General features: G+C 45.0%; 1 protein-coding gene across 3 annotated transcripts in view; it reads left to right on the top strand.

The window, feature by feature from the left end:
- BRF1 (BRF1 RNA polymerase III transcription initiation factor subunit) overlaps positions 1-6080 on the top strand; it is a 170159-nt gene extending 164079 nt beyond the window's left edge. For all 3 annotated transcript variants that reach the window (XM_035551498.2, XM_035551502.2, XM_050711358.1), the window contains exons 17-18: positions 495-663; positions 2809-6080. In XM_035551498.2, the coding sequence (XP_035407391.1) occupies positions 495-663; positions 2809-2846 (207 nt within the window). In that variant the 3' untranslated portion in view covers positions 2847-6080. The remainder of the gene's footprint in view (positions 1-494; positions 664-2808) is intronic.
- Positions 6081-19931: the final 13851 nt, after the last annotated feature.

The following is a 19931-nucleotide window of genomic DNA, read 5'->3' as shown; positions in this document are numbered from 1 at the left end:
TACCACAGCATTAAGTGCTGTCTAAATAGTGCTATTTATTCATCAGCTCATTGTGCCCTTTTTTTTTCCTGATTTGAAGGGTACATTTCTGCTGTCATTAAAGTGTCAATAATATTGTTACTGTGTAATAGGCCTGATACGAGTCAAACATAATGAGGAGAAGGTCATAAGTTTTCCTGCAGAGCTCTGCTGATGAGCCTTCACTCCCAAATTTCTCCTTACCTTGTGCTTGCAAGAGGCTCCTGTTCTGCTGTCACTGTCTCTGGATACTTCAGTTGCCTGGCTCTGGAATATGTGGAAGCTGTGAATGTTTATTCTTGATTTTGATTCAGGCAACATTTCACTGAGCAACTTGGATGTTCGCTGGAGTAGCTACACCTGTAGCACTAGATGTGGGCTTCCAGCTTTCCTGTCCCATTTGGAAGCTGCTAACGTTACATACAAATACCAAACAAAGGAAGGGCTGCAATGCTGTCCTGTCTTCTTTTTTGCAGGTGACCTTACCAATTGCACAAGCAGAAGCCCCTGACTTATCAAAACCAGCAGCTGTGCTAGTGGAGAGTGGCCCAGTAGCTTATAACCCTGACGAAGAGGTGGAAGAGGAGGAAGCAGAAGAAGATGACGATCACTGCATGAGTGCATTGCAGTTAATGGGAGGAAATGGTAAGTTGCGAAGTTGTCTAAAGCACAGCCTGTTATTTCTCTGCCTGTGCTGTGGGGTTCGTTGTTGCAGGGCTCGGGACAGACAGGGTTCCCCTGCTTGTCCCAGGTTGTCCCAAGCAGAGCACATTCCTGCAGAAAAGCCTGGAGTCACCCCCGTCGGAAACGTGACCTTCTTAGAGACTCTTCTAGAGAAAGCTCTGCATCTCAAGCTTTAGGCTAAGAAGGCTTCTCAAGAACAAACCAATGTTATGCCTTCTTCAGAATTCTATTTGTTAAAGCGAATCTGAGGAATTAAAGGGTCAGCAACCCCTCAGTTAGCAGTGCTTGTGGCTCCTTGCCTTATGATTGTGCATGAACCCTGCAGACTTGGCTGTCCAGCTCAAAGCAAAGAGAATCGTCTCGCTCTGTTTCTGGGATAAGTGTTAGGAGGAAGGAGTTCTCCAAATACAAAAATGACATTGATAGTGTGTGGCATGCTGTATGGCACACAGATGTGTGCTAATTTCTTTGGGTTACCCAGCAAAGCCACTCATTTAATTAAGTTTCTCTGCTGGCAGGAAAAGTCAGTATCCTCCCATGGCGGTTTTTCGTAGCTGGACACATCCACATTTATCCTTTATTAAAAACTTCCCCTTGGAATTGAGGTTTGAAAATACACTAAAATATTTTTTTAAATAAGGGTGGCTAATTATGGATTTTGGAAAAGCAAGATGAGAGTAAGTAAGGTTTCTACTGAAATTTCATTTACTGCAAAAATCTTTCCAGAACTATTAATTTAGCTTTCATAGACAGTATGTATACATTTCATAAGAGTGTGTGTTGCTTTTAAATTGATTTCTCCACTGGAAAATAATTGCTGAATGTCAGGAAAAACAGTTTGTTGCCTGCATTTATTATTAGAATAACGTTCCCAAGAAAAGGCACCCATGTGGGGGAGGGTGGGTCCATGTTTATTAATAAATCCCCCACAAAAATAGAATAAAGGTCACTGAGCTTTTTTTCTTTGTAAATGTTACTATTTTTAAACCATTCTGAGAACATTCCACTACTCCCTGTCTGGTCTGGACAACAGCTGAAAAATCAGAGTTTAAAAAAAAATAAAAAGAAAAGGAGTATTCCCAGAATTCAAATGCAGGTGTGCAGAGCTGTTCAGCAGAACAAATAACTCCTTTCTAACTGCTTTCTTCATGGTTTTTAGACCTGTCTGCCTGGAATAAGTGCAGGAATTACAAATGGTGAACTTCACCCATCCTACACAAATTATTATAGATTACACTTAATTCTGCTTCAGAGCATTTGCTTGACTTTGGATGAAATGTTGCACTGTATTAAATTTGGAATATAAAGGTTAACTTTACTGAATGCTCATATGTAATAGTTATCCTTCGGTTTGACTTTGCAACAGAAAATGTTCACTGTTTCACTTTTTTCAGGAAGCATGTAGGAGAGAAATCAATTCATTAGAAACACAAACATGCCTTCTGACACACAAAACACGCAGTCTTTGCAATCAGCATTGTTTTAGAAAACAGAACCAGATTGAAAAAATGGGCAAAAATTTAAGTTGTTCCTGTAGGAGTAAGTAAATGTGGGAGATCTGAGTCAGATCTATCAGTCACGATTCATTGCAAGACTCGTTTTGTCGTTGATGGGAACTCTGAGCTATCTCTGAACCCTTGCAGTTTCAGCTTATAAATCTATGAATAATATAAACAAGCCAGCTCTTTAACTGGTGTCTGTGTCTAGTGAGAATCATGCCTACTTGTAAATGTATGCTGCTGCTTCTCAGCTGCCATGTTCCAAATTACTTCTGACAATCAGGCTTGATCACCTTAACCTCTAAATTAAACCAGGTATTTCACATATCCATGTGCCAAATATCCCTAAATGAGGGTCCAGTGACAAGTGAGAAGAAATATTTACATGTACATATTTACAAATAATTTTATTTCGTGGAGGAAGAATTGGAAAAACTTTTTCTTTAGCCCTAAGAAAATACATATTTTTTAAATGCTTGCTTAGGGCAAAACTTACCATCTAGTTGCACAGCAGGAAAACAACCTGAAAGTAGCAATACTTTTGTTGGATACTCCATCTACCTGGAATATTTGCATTTTTATATACCTTTGTCTTCATGTGTTTCAGATTATGGCTGTGATATGGACGACGAAGATGGCTATTAGTTCTATTTGCTTCTAAAGGACATGGACTGTTTCTTGTTCCCAGCAAGTCTGCAATCTTCAAAATGCGTGAATGGTGAAAGAAGCTGTCTGTGGTCAGCAAATGTTATCAAACAGTCCTTACTTCAGTACAGTGAACTCCAGGTTGGCAAGGACTCTGGTCAGTTTACATTGACCCACAACCCAGCAATAAGTTTGGGTTTGTACTTGAATTTTTTTTTTATTTCGGTAGATCGTGGTTTGAGAATGAAATTCCTGGGAGTTGTGTTTCCAGAGAGCAAAAGAAAAAAGACAAAATAGACTGTATATAAAGCATGTGTGGCTGGAAGCAACACATCTCTTATTTATGTGACTTTGCTTTTACACATGCTGTTGAAAGAGAGCACATAGAAGGGCAGACAGAAGGACAGGTAAAAATGAGAAGCCCACCCGTTGATTATTTGAGTACACTAGGATTAATTGTCTTACAATGCTACAACCAAAAGAAAACATTTCCAACCCTTATTGTAAACTCGATCCTGTCATTGTATGCAAGCTGCCATACCCAAGCTTATCAAAAATTGATGACAAGTTATATATTATAGGGCAGTATCTGTTTCTCTGAAATGAAGTAAATACTTCTTTATTTTAATCAATTCATAGATGTTCTAAAAGTTATGACAATAGAAGGTAATGTTGGCAGTGAAGAGTTGTCTTACGCTGGGAGATGTTGTTTATGTGGAAGGAGGGAAAAATCCTGGGTGAGGCAAGAATTGCATAGGGAGAGCAGAAGACAATGCTGGTGTCACATACCTTTGCTTGGAGTCCCTAGGTACAGCCAGGTCTTGTTGTGGCTGATGTTGCTGCAGGAGAGTAACTCTCGCCGTCTCTGTAGAGCTGCTCCTGTCCAACTGAGTTGGAGTGCAGGTCTGCTCCCCAGAGCTGTGTGGCTCTAAAACCACTTGAAAGCAAGAGAAAGCTGAGCTTTTTAATAAATAAGCTAGCATCTGCTTTGGCTGAATTTAATTTAATGTAATTTATTTAACTTTCTATGGGTAAATTAAAGGTCACCATGCAGCAGTCTGACTTCCATGGCTCAAATCCCACCCTTGAACAGTCTCTGCTACATGGAGCTCCAGCTGCATGTGCCCCAAAATGTCAGCAGGTCCTTCTCATCCAGATAAAGCAGCCTTCGCAATGCGGTGGGACGGGGGGTCAGGGATGGAGCCAGATCCCACCCTGTTGCCTCTGACCTGATACTGCCATGGCCAAGGCTCTCAGCTCGGTGTGAGATGCATGGCACTCTGGGTCTTGGTCTTGATGACTGCAGCTGCAGAAGCAAAGATGTTTTCATCTCTCTCCTTTGTCTCGTGACAATCACGATTGTAGATTTCTCTTCTACCAGGGAAAGATGAATGTTTATCTTACCAACGTGGTTTCTGTTAAGCTGTCTTTCCTGGCCGGCTCATCCTTCCTATTCTTTTTGAGGAGCACTGATCATTAAAGCACCTCCCCTTCTCCTGCCATGGAGGGTGGCTAGTGGCTGGAGAAGAAGCTGCCTCGGGAAGCTGTCTAGCTCCTCCCAGTCAGAGTGACAGAGGAAAGGACCGATGGTGCTTGTACCTGTGGTCATCACCAACGAGGGGAAGGACCATATGGCCTTCCGTACCTCTTCTGTCCCTTTCAATAACATGCATAAGAGGGATCGTGTAAATAGAGCAAGAGCAAGTGCTTGTGTTAGGAACAGACTTAATTTTCTTTGGCTGGTAAATGTAGTTTGTTGAGTAGGTTGTATTTGCTAGATATTTCTGAGTAGTGAGCAGCAGTATTTCTGCAATGATTTCTCTTAACTGCAGAACTTGGTAACAAAAATGATGTAGTGAGGCTAATGGGAAGAAAAGCTCTTCTGAACCAGATATCAGTTACTGGGTTTGCAGCACTTCAGTGGGAAAGAAGAGATTCCTTGTAATTCTTAGGGGAACAGCTGGCGTTTTCACCAAAAAGCGATAGATTTTTTTTCTGATACTTTATAAATACTGCACAAAAAAGTACATTGAGGAGATAAACCTTTCTACCTCTCTTTTATCTATACCATAATTCAAAATCATGCTGTAAGCAGACAATAAAAAAAAAAAAGTAGTTTGTTTTATCAAAGTTCATGGTCTGCAAGTCTTTAAGACAGCTGAGTCTGAGCATTTGGGTTTGAATTAATCTGCCAATAGCACTATTACAAATACCCATGCTCTCAGTATATTCTCAAAGCTGGGTTTTATTCCAAGGTACACATTATTCTCTATGCAGGAAATAAACATGCATAAATAAACATGCGTATGACTCATGTAGGTCGAGTGCTTTTCTCAAATGCATAATGTTGGTTCTTAAAGAAACTGCTAAGATGAGTTCTTTATTGCTAAGGGTCTTTCCTGCAGTTTTCTGTGTAGATTTTCATTGGTTTGCTCCCCCAAAAGAATACTAAACCTGCTGCCAATGTAGTGATATTATGTGCGAGAGCTGAGAGTCCACTCAGATAACTCCTGCTAGTAAATTTGAATTTCAGTAGCACATTGCATTGCTGAGAACATTGTTTCCTGCGCTGGGAGTGGAGGATGCTTCTCTATATAGGATAGGAAAAAAATTGCAGTTTTTGAATGCTCTCATATGATTTGATTAGAGAAGGCTATCACATAGTCTGCTAGAAGGGCACTTGGAGAGCAAAAAAGGACCTGCAAATCCATAGCATCTCAATATTGCTGGTGAAGTTAATGGCATGGTTTCTGTACAGAAGTCCTAAAGGAAAAGCCATGGTATTGGGTAGGGAGACTTCACTTTGAGCATTTTAAGGCTTCTTAAACTATAGTGGTTATGTATATTTTTAATTTATTGGTGACTTACCGGGACTTTTATAATGTTCATTCCTTCTTGATTTAACTAAGCTCAGGAAATGTAAACAGATTAGAATATGCTAGTTTCTGTTTTTATAGCTAGTCATTAAAATGTAAAAAGATTAACACTGCATTAACTCTGTTTACTACTGTTGATGTATCTGGACAATTTTGTTGTATGTAAGTGAGCCTGTATTCTCTTGGAGTAATTTGGACCCTGCTTTTTTCAGGATTCTGATTATAATGAAGAGAGATTATAAGGCTTCCATATTTGTTGTTCCTCGGTCTTTTTCCTTGAACCCATACAAGCTGTATGTCATAGGTTTTCTTCCATAAAGCATGTCTCGTTGCAAGTCACTTTGCTTGACAAGCAAAACCCTCCAGCTGTTGCATCCAGCTTGTCTGCCATGCAGCCTTTTAACAGTCTTTTATTGTGGGGATAAAAAAGAAAAGAAATAAAGAAAATAAGGGGATTCTTCACTGTGGTGAGTGCATTTTCAGTGTCTTAATCATCCATGACATTTCTTTAAAATCACTGTGTTCAGTACAGCAACTTTTAAATGGTGCCAGACAACCTTGTCTTGAGGGTTAAATGTGTTCGGCTAAAAAGTTCTTGCCATCCTGATGGCTTGTTTGTATTCTTTGGATTGCATTGAAGCTCTACTTGCAGATGTGTACAGTTAATGTAGAGTTTTGCCTAATAAATGTTCTGTTTCTTATTTTTGTGTTGAAACCTTGCATTTGATTCAGTTAGTGCCAAGGAAATTAAACCTGTTTGATGTAAGCATATGTATCTTCCTTACACACCACACTATGAGCCATGTTAAGCTTTTTTTACTGTAATATATTTGCTGTAAATAAAAAGTACAACCCTTGAAAAACCCATCTTTTATGATACTTTCCTTCTGATTTCTGATTCTTGTCTTCATTCTTATGAATGCTCATTTTTGATTGCTGCATGATTGGTTGATAGTGGACAAAATGCTTGCAATTCAGAGCTGTCTTTTGTCTCTAAAAGCAAAGACAAGTCTAATCAGGTAAGTGTTTTTTGCAAGATATGGTTCTGCTGATAAATGTAGATACTTTCTGTAAACTGCGTAACATTGACGAGGTTTTACACCAAGCTATATAATTAACTGACTGTGGGAAAAATATACAGTGTTTAATGGAACTGTTCCAGTGCTTGTTTCTGAAAGCAGTATCTTGATAAATAAGGTGTATGCTGACTTAAATATCTAGTTATTTTATCAACATCTGGTCACCACAATTTGGAGGCCAAAATCTGCATCTACCCTTTGTGCACTTGGGTATTTACTTCTTTTATGTTTCCTGGTCGTGGAGCTTCCTGGATCCTCAGGACTGTTTGCTGCAAATTTTTAGCATATAGTAGGGCAATTACCTGTAGTTTCAATACGACATTAAGCATGTCTCATTCCAGCATTTTACTGGGTTCTCATCTAGGTACACTCTTGCTCTCATTGACATTGGTTTTATCTGTAGTTTCTTTTCAGCTGTTCCAACCCTTTCCACTGGTGGTTGGGAATTTCTCCGGTGATGTCCATCATTGATGTTCTCTCACTCATAACATCTAAGCTGTTAAAAAGTACTGACCACCCCAGCCTCATATTTTCTGCTCTTCCCAAGCAGTACAGTTTGTTAGCTTTGTCCTGTATTTTTTGTCTTCCCTACAACACTGGGCCTTCATAACCAAAACCATTCTGTCTTCCCAACTGCCTTCATCAAATATGCCTCCTTTAAGGGTCTGGAAGTAAAATAATATTAATAAAGCTGAAATCTTGCAAAGCTTCACATTAGCTTCATTTGTCACCAGTAAATCATAGCACACTCATTCTTAGGTTCACATATTGTAACACAGAAGAGGCTGTTGTAATTTTCTACTCCAGTCACATGTATAAGGAGAGTTATAGCATATTATTTGGTAATTTTTTTGCTAGCCCTGATCCCTGGCTGTGGTCTGGGTGAGTGGTTGTTTGTTTAGTGAGAGGGATGAAGTGCTTGAGAAATGAAGCTGGAGGAAAACTCATGGCTTACAGCCTAACAAATTTACTTGGTGAGTTTCCTCATCCTAATTGTTTTACTCTTTTGGGACTCTTGTGCATTTTCATGGAAATGAGGGAGGTATATACATTTCATAAAAATGCAAACTGAGATTCCCATCCTGCCATGTGACTCTAGGAGCAAAGGATTTAATGACTTCTAGTCTGAATGTAATGTTTGTTATTGTATGAGTTGGCAGTAAGTGGCATTGTACTAGACACCAGGACAGCAGTCATTTTATTATCTGTCTCTATTGCAACAAGGATGCTTTCTTATTGCTCTTAGTGCTCCTAGTAAGGTTTCTCAATTCTTCAAACCAGAAAAATACAGCAAATTAGAGGAATTTGAACAAAGCAATGAAAAGAAATGGCACCAACGCTGCTCTTACCAGGTAATTTTTCTTCAGCGCTCTTCTGTGGGAATGGTAAAATGTATTTATACAGAGAGACTAAGAGGTGCTAAAGTCGCATCTTGGCAACAGCAGAGGTGAGATAGTGTTGTCCATTTTCCACACATGAAATGTTGTCCATTTTCCCGACTCCTTTTTCATGGTATATCCTGCTTCATTTTAATAATGTACAGACCAGTGGGTCAGTCTGCTGGGGGATATTAAAAGTAGTAGGACACCTGGCCAGGTAAGGAAGGGGAAGATGGCAAGGTGTCACTAAGGTGCAAAACTGAATATAAAAATGTGAGAAAAAATAGTTAAGATTTCTTTCCAGTGAGGTGTTAGACTGTGCCACAGGCAGTAAGCATAGGAACAGACCAAGGGCAATTTCCACATCTCTGGAAACCGAACAGGTCTCACAGCTACATTAAAAACTGAAATCTTGGGCCATACAAACAGTTTGTGCAATACCTCTACTTTTTCAGGTTGTGGTGTGATTCCTAACCCTACCCTGAGATGTCAGCTGCCCCGCTGTGGTTCACGGGTGGTGGAGTTCCCCAGCCATGGGCTCATGGACATGTTTCCAGCTCGGTGCAGATGTTTCTTGTCCCCCTGCCAATAGCCAGTCATTCCCAAAGAAAAATCTGTGAGGTTTTCGGGAAAAAAGGCAACATGGTCATTTCTTAACTCTGCCTTTTTATAAGCAGGACAAAACATAGGCCGAACTGCTGATTGCATGGCCCAGTGTTGGAAGGTAACACCCACGGCTGGTACAGCCGTCCATCCTCGAGTGACCTGGAAGGAAGTGGAGCTGGCAAGTCTTCAACTCCTGTCTTCCTTTCTGATGTGGGTCTCCTGAGCCCGCCTTCCTTGCAGAGGTGCTGCTCCTGGTCTTGGTTAAATGCCCTTGTGCACATGAGGATTTTGGAGCAAACATTTTGAGTAGAAATCCTGTGAGAAGAGTGTTATCCATGCCCTAAGCAGATGTCTGTTGGTAGTGAGGCGTCTGAGGTCCCTAAAAATACAAAGGATTAATAAAAACAGAGGAGCACATGAGAATGTCCATGATAGATATTCACGGCATCAGGCCATGAGAGCTTTGCTGCTTTACATCAGTTGAGGATCTGCGCCATTAACGACAGTCCCGAGGGCTGGTAACAGTCAGAGAGGAAGGGAGGAAAGTGCTCTGGGGTAAATAGGGCTTTGTGATGCTGAGGAACGTTGCCCAAAGCCAATTCACGCTCTGTTTGTCAAGCACATCAGACTGCCTTTCCTCATTAACCAGCAGAGCAGAGTTACCTATTCTGCTGGTGTTAAAATAAATGAGGAAAGGGAACTTCAGTGGCGATACCGCTGCAGTGCGCAGCACATAATGCGTTCCTCTTCAGCTCTGCATGGGAACGGCTGCGGCTGTCAAAACTTTCTAGGTGGTAATAGACTACTCCAACGCGGATCTGGATCTGTAATTGAATAATGATTCTTCAGAGCAGCATTGTGTCTGAGAAACAGTATAGATCCTTGTATCTGCTTTGATTCCTCCCTGTTCACCGAGAGCTCACCAAAGGAGGCTCTACACACATACACCAGCACAATTCAGATAAGATGCTTGGGTTGACAGAGGGTAAAATACAGCTAAAGCAAATGGTTTCAAAACTCCAGTCACTGTTTTCATGCAAACTCTTACACAAGGCCACTGGGAAATTGTATGATACTGCTGCATGCTGCATTAAATCAGCAGGACCCACCGTAAGCTCTGAGGTCTCCAGCAGCAAGTCAGTGCCAAGTGAATCATCACGTTTTCGTTCTGGACTACCTGGCACCAAGAGAAAGGGCCTGAGTGGATTTTGCTGCCTGAGGTAAGATGAAGGATCTTTCATCTTTTTGATCTTCCCTGTACATTTTAGGTAGGTTCAGAGGAGCTGGCTGCACTGCATTAATAAAATGCCATCTAAAACACCGTTAGCTGGTGTGCTTGGCACAGCCGCAAGTATAAATTTTCTGATCTCCCCTGTCCTCCTGGGAATCGTGGAGTCTCTATCCAGAGGAGCATTGCCAGACCTTGTAAAGCAGCCCAGGAGAGACCCCAAGCATTTTTGGTGCCTGCAGGTATAATTCTGGTGTGAAGCCACATCTCAGATGGTTGTGCTCGGTGGGGTATGTCTATTAGAAGATTATGTTGGTCCCAGTCTGCTGCTGACGTGAGTGGGGGAAAGAGGGGCTGGGGCTCCAAGGGCTGTGTTCAGCCCATGGATTAGTCCCCTCTGCTTATCCACCTTTACTACCACAGCACATGTGCTCGGAAGGAGATAAGCAGTTGAGAACACCTCATGTGAAGATCAGAAGTGGGCAGAATGAATATAGAGCAGGACTGCTGTTGGTGATTACAGGACTTAAGTAAGGTTTGGAAGGAAGGCTCTGGCTCTTCCAGCATAATTTCAAGCCTGCTTTCCCAGTTAAGCTTAGCTTTCATTAAATTCTTGTGTAGCTTACCATCCAAGAAAATGTGGATTTAAAAAAATTTTTTTTGAATTTACTCTCTCTGTTTCTGTAAATTGCAATCACCTTGCTGGGAGTTGCAGCTTTATTTCTAAGCAGAGTCCTCAGTGCCCAGCAGGAGCGAGCCATCACTACTGAAGAGCAGTGATGTCAAATAGTACAGGAAAGAAGGGCAAAAAGTGGCGTGGGTGGAGAATTGTGGTGAGACTTGGAGCATGAAAACATCAGTTGCTCCATGAGCAGCATGCGAGAATGGGCTGAGCTGGGAGCATGGCATAGCAGGAGAGACCGTCAGGCTTTCCTGGGTGACAGCTGCTCCTCAGCCAGCGCCAGAGGAGAGCGTTAGGGACAGAAGTGGGTTTTGCTTCTGGATAGCAGCTCATCAAGACCTTGAGCTTTATCCTCAGCTGGTGCAGCCATCGGTGCTTGGTGAGTCCCAATCTGGTGCCACAGAGTCACCCTTATGGCCGGGTGGAAGTCCTCCCATGTGGTCACCCCATCTGCCAGCAAGAAATCTCTCTAGAGGAAGCAAAACTACCCGCTGGAGTGCCTAGGATCTGTAACAAATATTGGAGGTGTAAAATGCTAACAAAATGGAACGAAGTCAGACATGACAGTGAAATCTGCCTTTTTTAACTTGAAACCAGTGTGCTATCAGCAATGCTGCAGTGTCTGGGAGCAGTCTGAATAAAAATGTGGATGCATTTAGGAATTATGGTATTTGTACAAGAAATCGTCAAAGGGCTGAAGTCTTCAGTCTCTGTAATTTGTCATGGGAGTGAATGCCATTGGCTTTCTGTGAGAGAACAGCAGATTGTTGCTGTTCTGCCTTTCTAAGTACATGTCCTGTTTTCCCTTAGTATATTTCATTATAAAATACAAGACTTAAGCTTTAAAAAGTCTTTATTAGCTAGCAGATGGTTTTGCAAGTTGTTTTAATGAGATGAAGAAAACTTTAATGGCAGACATTTAGAGTTGTGCTTAGGCGGGCTATTGCCTTTAGGAAAAATCCTGGGAATGTTTTCTCCTTGTTTTGGCAGTGCTTGGCACCAGATTATGTACAAGGAAATAGAAGGGGATGATTTACGCCGACTGGCTCCCTCTTGAGAGCGATTTTACATCAGTGTAACATCACCGAGTTCCCCACTCGCTCTGATTTACAGAGGTGCAAAGGGAGAGTGAAATGTCATTAGGATGATGCAGTTCAGGAGAAATATTGCATTGCTTGGATACTTGCCTCATTCCATTGCCGTGGCCAAGAGATTTGGGGGAGAAGTTTGTAGGCAGCCCTCTCGCAGGTTGGGCAGCAATGTGCCAACCCCTTCTGGCCATCACTCCTCCTGGATGTCGGCATCAGCAGCACATGTGGATAAGAAAAAGGAGATGGAAGAGCCCCAAAACCCTGTCCACGCGGGACAGACAGCCTGGCAAGTTTTGGCTTTCTTCTTCCACCATTGCTCAAATTCCTGAAGGTGGTCATGCTGAAAGCGGGTAGGAATATGGCCGTTGTCAACAAAAACCCCCAAACCTCAAGGCCTTGGTGGTTCTTCCAGGCTTGTGTTTCTTCCTTGAGCAATCAATACCACGTTCTTCAGGGCTATGAGCTGTCTCTTGATGAGTATCCTCACAGCCAGACCATGACAAGGAGGGTTTATGTCCTTTTAAGTCTGCGGGCTCTTGGTTGTGGTTTTCTGTGGGTTGCTGGCACTCAGACCGGCCTCCTCCAAGGGTTTGTGGTGGCCATGCGGGGTCTTGGCCTCATGGGAGCGTGTGGTGATTCGTTTGCACAGGCAGAGGATTGACTGTCCCCAGGCATATTAGGAGATGAATCAGGCTTGACAAAACCAGTAAAATATGCCTACTAAATGAGTAAGTGCCTGGCTCCCTTCTTAGTCTTCCCAGCCCTTTGTTCCTCCCCTGGACTGCTGACCCTGTTACACCTGGCCAAGCGTCAGTGTCAGCTTTTTGCACTGCTGCAGACCTCTGTCCTGCTGGTTTTTCTAGGTCTAGCTGATCTTATCTCAACAGCTGCTTTAAAGATTTGGGACAGCCATACAGCTCTATGCGCTACACAGGCCATTGAGGAAAGCTTTCTCCTTTCTCTGCAGATAAAGTGTGTAGGATCACCCCGACACCAGCAGGAAATAACATGTATTTAGGAGCGATGGACTTGTTAGAAATGCCCTTGTGTTGTCAGTACAGCAATGTACAGAAGGGATGATAAGAATATTTGCTGGGACATAGCACTCAGCAGAGCAAAACTTCTCTAGTTGTCAACATGAGGATCCTAACTTCTGTTCTGAATAGCCCTCTGGGCTCCAAAGACTTATCACGAAGATGTTTTCTTTTTCCAGCAGCAGTGCGTTTCCCTGCCCCATGGCTCAGGACGTGCTCTGGTGTGATGTGAAGGATCCCAACAGCAAAGGTGCATCCCTACCAAGGGGAGTGTCAGCTCTTCAGAACATCCCTTCGGCCCTGGCACATCCCTTCTCATGGTTACAGGGCCAAGGAGTAGCGAATTGCCAGCCACAGTGCTGCAGAATGAAGGTCAGCTCGCGCCTGCCAGCTCTGCCAGGCTCCTGGTGGCAATGGTTGCAGTACTGAGCTCCTCTCACATGACCACATTGATTTATGGGGTGGTCACAGGGACATAGGGCAAGACAGACCCCTGCTGTTCCAGAAGGGTGAAGAAAAGCCATCAAAGTCAGGCAGGTTCCTAGGCCATATCGTTCTGGGGACAAGCAGTCCCACCTCTCCTCTGTCATGCAGAAACGTACAGGTCTCACCCATCTTGCCTGACTACACGCCTTTGCTGTGGCTTATTTATTTATCCCCCTGATTGCCAGACTGGCTATTCCATGCTCTGAGATGTAGCAGTGCCAGCCATGCCTATACTGATACACGTGGACATCCACACGCAGAGCTCTAGACTCCTGAGGAACCCGTTGCTTCATTTAAAGCTGTCTTCTTTGCTTGGTGACTCCCCAGGTAGCCTCTTTCTCTCCAGTGAACATAAAGGATTGGGTGCATTGGGACAGAGCTTTCTGCCTTGTGCAGGCACCGTGAGGAAATCCCATTGCCCTGCGCCTCAGCCTTTTGGCCCAAATTGTCCAGAAGATCCGGAGGGCCTCCCTCCTGCTATTAACTGGCCATCACGTGCCACAAAACAAAAGAGCTTTTAGTACATAGCCAGGCTGACGAGGCATTGTAAAACATTGTGCCATAAATAGATTAATAATTTGTTTATTTGCCCCTTCACGAAAGGCAAAGCGAACATTTGGGAGGCTGTTAAGCAATGCTCACTGCAGCTAAATTTGGTGCTTTAAATGTACCCGTGCGACAGGCATCACAAAAACTTTGTGAGGAATGAAGACAATCTGAAATGTCTGAAGCACGTGCAGAATAAATTGCAGCTGGCCTACTTGCCCTGCATGTTAATTGCTGCTGCTTGCTTCTTCCCTGCCATTTCCCACACTGCGGTTTTATTACTGAAGTTGTCTCATGTACTGCTATGTGTGCGTGTTTAATTTGGGCTCCATCAGTGAAACCTGAAGTTTGTGTGAGCCGAGCTAAGCCAGTGCTGGAGTCAACAACCCATGAAGAAGACGGGGAAATCTGAAGCTGTCCCTGAAAGCTGCCTCTGCTCCACAGCACTGATGGGTGTCCCCAGCAGTGCAGGTGCCTGATGGCTTCACTGGGTCCCGTGCCGCCCTAAGGATGCTCGTGAATATATTTTTATTTCATTTCTCCCTGGCTTTTACAAACACTCATGACAATGGTGCCTGTTTTATAGGCAAGTAAATAAGTGCTGCTAATGGCATTTTACCTTCGCTTTGGGCAAGCCAAACATGATTTAAGGTGCTTGTGTAACCCCGTGGCTGGGCAAACCTGTGAGCAAATATCCAGGGCACACATCCCAGTGCAGCTCCTTCCTCCCTCAAGGGACAGGGTAATGGAGAGGCCCCATGGGGTCAGGCTTGGGAGATGCCACCAGCAAAGCTGAGAAAAATGGACAAAAAGAGTTTGGCCCCCACTGATCATCTTGCCCTTTGTTTTTATATGTCTGTTGGGGTTTGAGCTATTTTCCTGCTGTTTGTGACTGCTCAATAATGCTCATTGTTGTAGAGGGAAAACTGGCCTGTCTGTTCTCTCAGGAAGGACAAACGGCCCCATGCAAGTCGTACAGCACATTGACATTTCATTGAAAATTTATGCATGCGTTCATTGATACAGCCTTGTCAAGACCATCCTGCTGCATCCCCCTTGATGCTTAACCCCTGCCTTACCCCCACAGCCAACAGCCCCGCTTTCACCCACCCTCCATCCCCTCCCCACGTAAGGAACATTTCCCCTCTTTGCTTCCCTCTAGTTGCCCAAAACCCAACAGCAATGCTGAGCTGCTCCCAGCCAGATGGGCTCAGGCTAAATTTCCCTTTTACCCAATTCTAAACCCAGGTCCAGGGCAAAGCCACTGTGGAAACTCCCCTGGGAATTGGTGCCGAGCTGAAACGGGAGGGTCATAAAGCGCCTGGCGCTGCTTTTGGAGCAGCATGGGAAGAGGAAGGTATGTCGGCCTTAAACTGGAATTTCCTGTAATTTGTCAGTTTTCACAATTCTACAATTATCACAATGAGAATTTTCTCCTTTTCCTCTGCGTTTGCTGGACGCCATGAATCAGAAAGTGTCTGGAACAGTTATCTTGCTCCAATGTAATTTGATTCTCACCTCCCCCCCTTAGTATTTGATGAGAAACCTTTGTATTTTCATGCTTTAATACAATCTGGCACATAATTACAAATGACTCATAGATAATCTCGGTCATGGAGCTCTCTGAAATTAGATGATAATTTAGCCTGGAATTTCTGTAGAAAGAACGAAGGAAAAGACAATTATAATTATTCTAATCAAGATATCTTTTTCTTTGCCTGGGGTATTGCTCTATGAACTGCCAGAGGCTCAAAGTATTTAGACCATTCCTGCCGCTCGCTGTTTCCCAGACAAACACGGCTGATCACTGCAGATTTTCATCACCATGAAATTTCCGTAAGCACTCCTGACAGAGAAGAAAGATGAAACACGCAGGGGCAGAGCTGGTGGGGTGCGAGCAGAGCAGCGATGGGAAAGAGACGATCCGGGAGCTTTGTGCCAACCCCTGGGGCTTCTTCTGGGGAGGAACCCAACCGTGCTCCCAGGGAAGGAAGCTGCCTTAGTATCCTGGACTAAGCAAGGGGTCATCACAAGGTATGGCCCTAAAGGAGAGACAAGTTGGTTGCGTGAGGCCATCCCTTGCACGGTGCGTGGGGCTTGGCAGCCCAGTGGCCTTGCAGAGTGGCCTCAGGGCATCACCTGCCCTTGCTGCTGGGCCAAAATCTTCCCAAGATTGCAGGCAACTACACCCAGATCTCACGTCCTGGTCACTGCAATAACGTGGATGGAAATGACAGCAGATTGGTAGGAAAATAGAGCATTTATGAGCGATTCGTAGGAGCGTGGCTTGTCTCACCCAGCAAAGGCAAAGAGGGGATCTGAGTTCAATCTATAAATACTTCAAAGGGGCAAGCACCAGCAAAGGGAAAAGCAATGAAAACAAGGTTGCATAAGAATAAATAAGAATAAATTAACCGTGAAGTAATCTAGGCTGAAAACTGGAAGGTTTGTCAGCGTTCTGTGAAGTCTCTCCTGGTTTTATGTTCTGTTTGTTTGGAGAGGGAGATAAAGGCTGCTCCCTTCATCCCAAGGATGAGCCTGAAATGTAATGACCAGCGCTGGGTGCTTGCCAGCATCGCTGACCATCCTGCTGCTGATTGCTTCTGGCAGCAGCATAAAATTAATGTGCTTAGGGCTGATGCCGAGCCCTGCCTGTGCCCTGTGACGGCCAGCACCCTCCTCCCATCCCACCGCCGGGCTGGCTCCTGGCAGCATCTCCAGAAGGGTCAAGCACTGGTGATACGGCACCTGGCCTGGCCAGGAACCAGGAGGTGGGAGGCCAGTAGGGAAGTCAATTAAAGCAAACAGAAAAATGTCATGGGAAGATGGGGCTGGAGAGGGGAGGGATGGGATCGTGTTGATTTGCACGCTCTTGGCTTTCTATCGAGTAAAACGTAGCTTTCAGCTGAAGCGAAGGGTGCTGGTTTCCCAGCCCGCTGCCCTCGCTCTGCAGGACCCAGCACAACAGTGCCAAGGGGGTCCCAGGGAAGTGGTGGAGTCCCCATCCACGGAGCCCTATAAGAGAAGTGTGGACGCAGCACAGGGACATGGTGGAGTGACGGGACTCGGTAGGTGAGGCTGATGGACAGACTTGATGATATTGAACGTATTTTCCAACCTAGCTGGGTCTGCGATTCCATGACCCAAGGCAGCCACAGTCCCACGGGAGAAGGGTCGTGGCGTGGCCCCTGGGGGCAGCACCCTATGGGTCGTGTGGGGACACGGCTCCCCCCTTTTCCTGCTGGATGCCCAGAGCTGCTTTTGCTGAAGCTGTGTGTCAGCTGCTAAAAATCTCACCTTGTTTTTTGCTTTTTGGTTTTTTTTTTTTTTTTTTTTTTTTTCCTCACATGTTTATAGCTCCTGTCTTTTCTCCTGCCAGCTGTTTTCCCACTTCCTCGCAGACGTCATATTGCAGGGTCACGCTGATCACCTGGTGAATGGACCCACTGATGGAGGAATTGAGCAAAAGTTTCCTTAAAAATAGCCTGGCCAATTTTCTTTCTTTCTACATTTTTTTTTTCCCTCCTTAAAGTATCAATTCATTTCCTTTCCTGAGCATGGCCACACTCACAGCACGGTGCATGCAGGGTGCCATTTCAGTGGAGCTGGTGGACAAAGGCAGGGTGAGATGTTGTGACGGGGTGAGGAGAAGAGGCAGGAGTGCTAATGTGCTGCGAAAACCACTCTGAGACCAGGAAAGGTGCGAAGGTCTTCGTTCTGCCTGCCAGGCCACCATCCGCTCCTGCAGACGTGTCCCCAGCATCCCACCAGTGCCTGCTCTCACTGAGAGGTGTGGGGCAAGGGGTTCTGCTACAGAGAGTGAAAACAGAGTTTCCCAAACTGCATTTTTCATCCCAAATCGGGGTCAGTTGCAAAATGGGGGTTTGTTCATAAACACCGGGTTCAGTGCTTTTGGGGAAATCGTGTGCTTTTTGTTTGTCTGTGCCTGCTGGCCCTCGTTATCTCAGCAGCAGCACGAACAAGCGGGTGTGCTGGGAAGCAGCGTGGGAGAGGAGGGCCTGCCCTGCCTTCCCCAGCCTCTTCTGGGATGCTGGAGTGGCAGGAGACTGAAGTCTCTGACAGATGCAAAAATAGCAAGATCACAGAGAGATGAGACTGGATTCAGAGCAGCTGCTGGGAAACGAGCTCCTTGCAATGAAGTGAAATGCTCCGAGTGCTCGGTGCACGCGTTACGGGGAAAGCCTTGCCGGTACGGACGGTTTGTTTTAGCTGCGCAGGACAGAGCCTGTCAGATGAATGAACGGCCCCTGGTGTGACTGGGTTCGCTTTCACGTGTGTGTTTTTCAGCCCCTCAGTAGCTCTTGCAGGGCTCGTTGTGGCTGATTCACTCTCCGGTTTGGAAGGTGGCTTTGTGGGAAGCCCCCATGGAGACGGGAGGCTTGGAGCTGCCCTGTGGTGGGTGCTGGGTCTGCCAGCTGAGCTAAGGTGCTGCAGGGAAGGAAATGCAGTTCTAAGTATTTTGCTTGATGTAAATCCAGATATCTTATTACACTTCAGATAAACTGTGTACTTTTATTTATTTCTACCCCCCTCGAAGTTACACTTACTCTAACATTTACAGTAAGGGTCTGTATGGAAACTTTGGAAATGCTGCTTCAAAAAGAAAAGATTATTACTTTTTTCTTATATATATATTTCAAGAAGTACTGTACAGGCTTTTCCCTGCCAGCAATCCTTTGGTTTCCCTTTTGCCCCAACCAGTTCAACATGGATTTGTGAATTCCTTGGGCCCATCCAAACCTGCATTTTCGATTAAACAAGCCCTGAACAAAGAAGTTTCCTGGTGATGCTGGGCAAAGCTGCTCTGGGGCCTCTGCCCCCAGCACCGGCACCTTCCCCTGCTCCTCCAACGCCTCTGTTCCCAGCATCGCTGCTTTGCCCTGGTGGTGATTTTAGCAGGTAAAGCAAGGCTGTGCTGTCCTGCACTGACACACTCGATGTTTTTGGGGGTGCAGCTGGGGCTGTGCATGGCTCCCCGCTCCTTGGCTGCGCTCTGTCTCTGCGGGTAGTGCCTGCCTGTCCTCCTGCTGGTTTCTGGAGGAGAAAATGAATAGGCACGGAGCCAGCAGCTGTACAAAGGTGGGACGTCGTGACAGAAAGGGACTTTGGCGGCGCTGTGAAAAGAGAATTATTTCTATACAATTTAACATGAATGAACGTCTCCTGAAGATTAAAAAAAAAAAAAAAAAACAGGGAACAAGAAGGAAAATGTTTTTGCCTTTAGCACAGTGGTGGTGGTGCTGCTCGCCAGTGGACACTGGAGGCTGATGCCTTCTTTCCCCAAGCAGCAAGGGCAGCAGGACTGGAAGCAGCCCCTGTTTTGCTGGTGGATGGCTCTCAGCAGGAACACACCTAGCAGGGCTTCTGTGGACACAGCTTAGGTGGGTGTAAGGCCTGTTCTGATCCAGAGTGGCTGTCCTGGGCTTGTGTGATTTTGGGGGTGAACATCAAAAGCTTGTGGGCAGTAGGAAAGTTCTGCAACACTGGACCCAACTGTGTAACATGCAGCAGGCAAAGCCACCAGGTGCTCTCCATCTTGCTCAGCCCCCCCCGACGTTATCCTCCGATTCCTGTAATTAATCAGCTTTTCCTATGAAGAGCTAACCCAGAACCTTGTAAGCCAGGAATGAGAAAGTGATTGCTCACACATATGTATCTAAATTGCTGAACTGGTACCAACCAAATAACAAATGTGATTTTGACAAATGCTCCTACTGCATGCAGAAGCTATGACGCTTCGAGGAGAGGAATAACTCAGCCAGCCAGTACCTGACTGCAAAATTAATGTTCTACTCTCGATTCCGTATTTATTTTGAGGTGTTGCCTCCACTGTAGTTTCCCCTTCTCGGGGATTATCGGGTAGAGAGCACAAAGGCATGACGGCCTTGTGCAGCATCGGTCCTGGAGCTGGAGCATCGGCAGGAGGAGCAGGGCTGGGCAGATGTGGCGTGCGCACGGGCAGGGGAAGAGTTCCTCCAAATGTGATTTATGGTAAGTGGAGAAAGGGCGGGCCTTCCCAAAGCAGCTAAGGGAATTAGGTGCCTGATTCCCATTGAT

Source organism: Cygnus atratus, chromosome 5, assembly GCF_013377495.2.
Source record: "Cygnus atratus isolate AKBS03 ecotype Queensland, Australia chromosome 5, CAtr_DNAZoo_HiC_assembly, whole genome shotgun sequence".
Taxonomy (NCBI): domain Eukaryota; kingdom Metazoa; phylum Chordata; class Aves; order Anseriformes; family Anatidae; genus Cygnus; species Cygnus atratus.
This window is presented reverse-complemented; position numbering and strand designations above follow the sequence as displayed.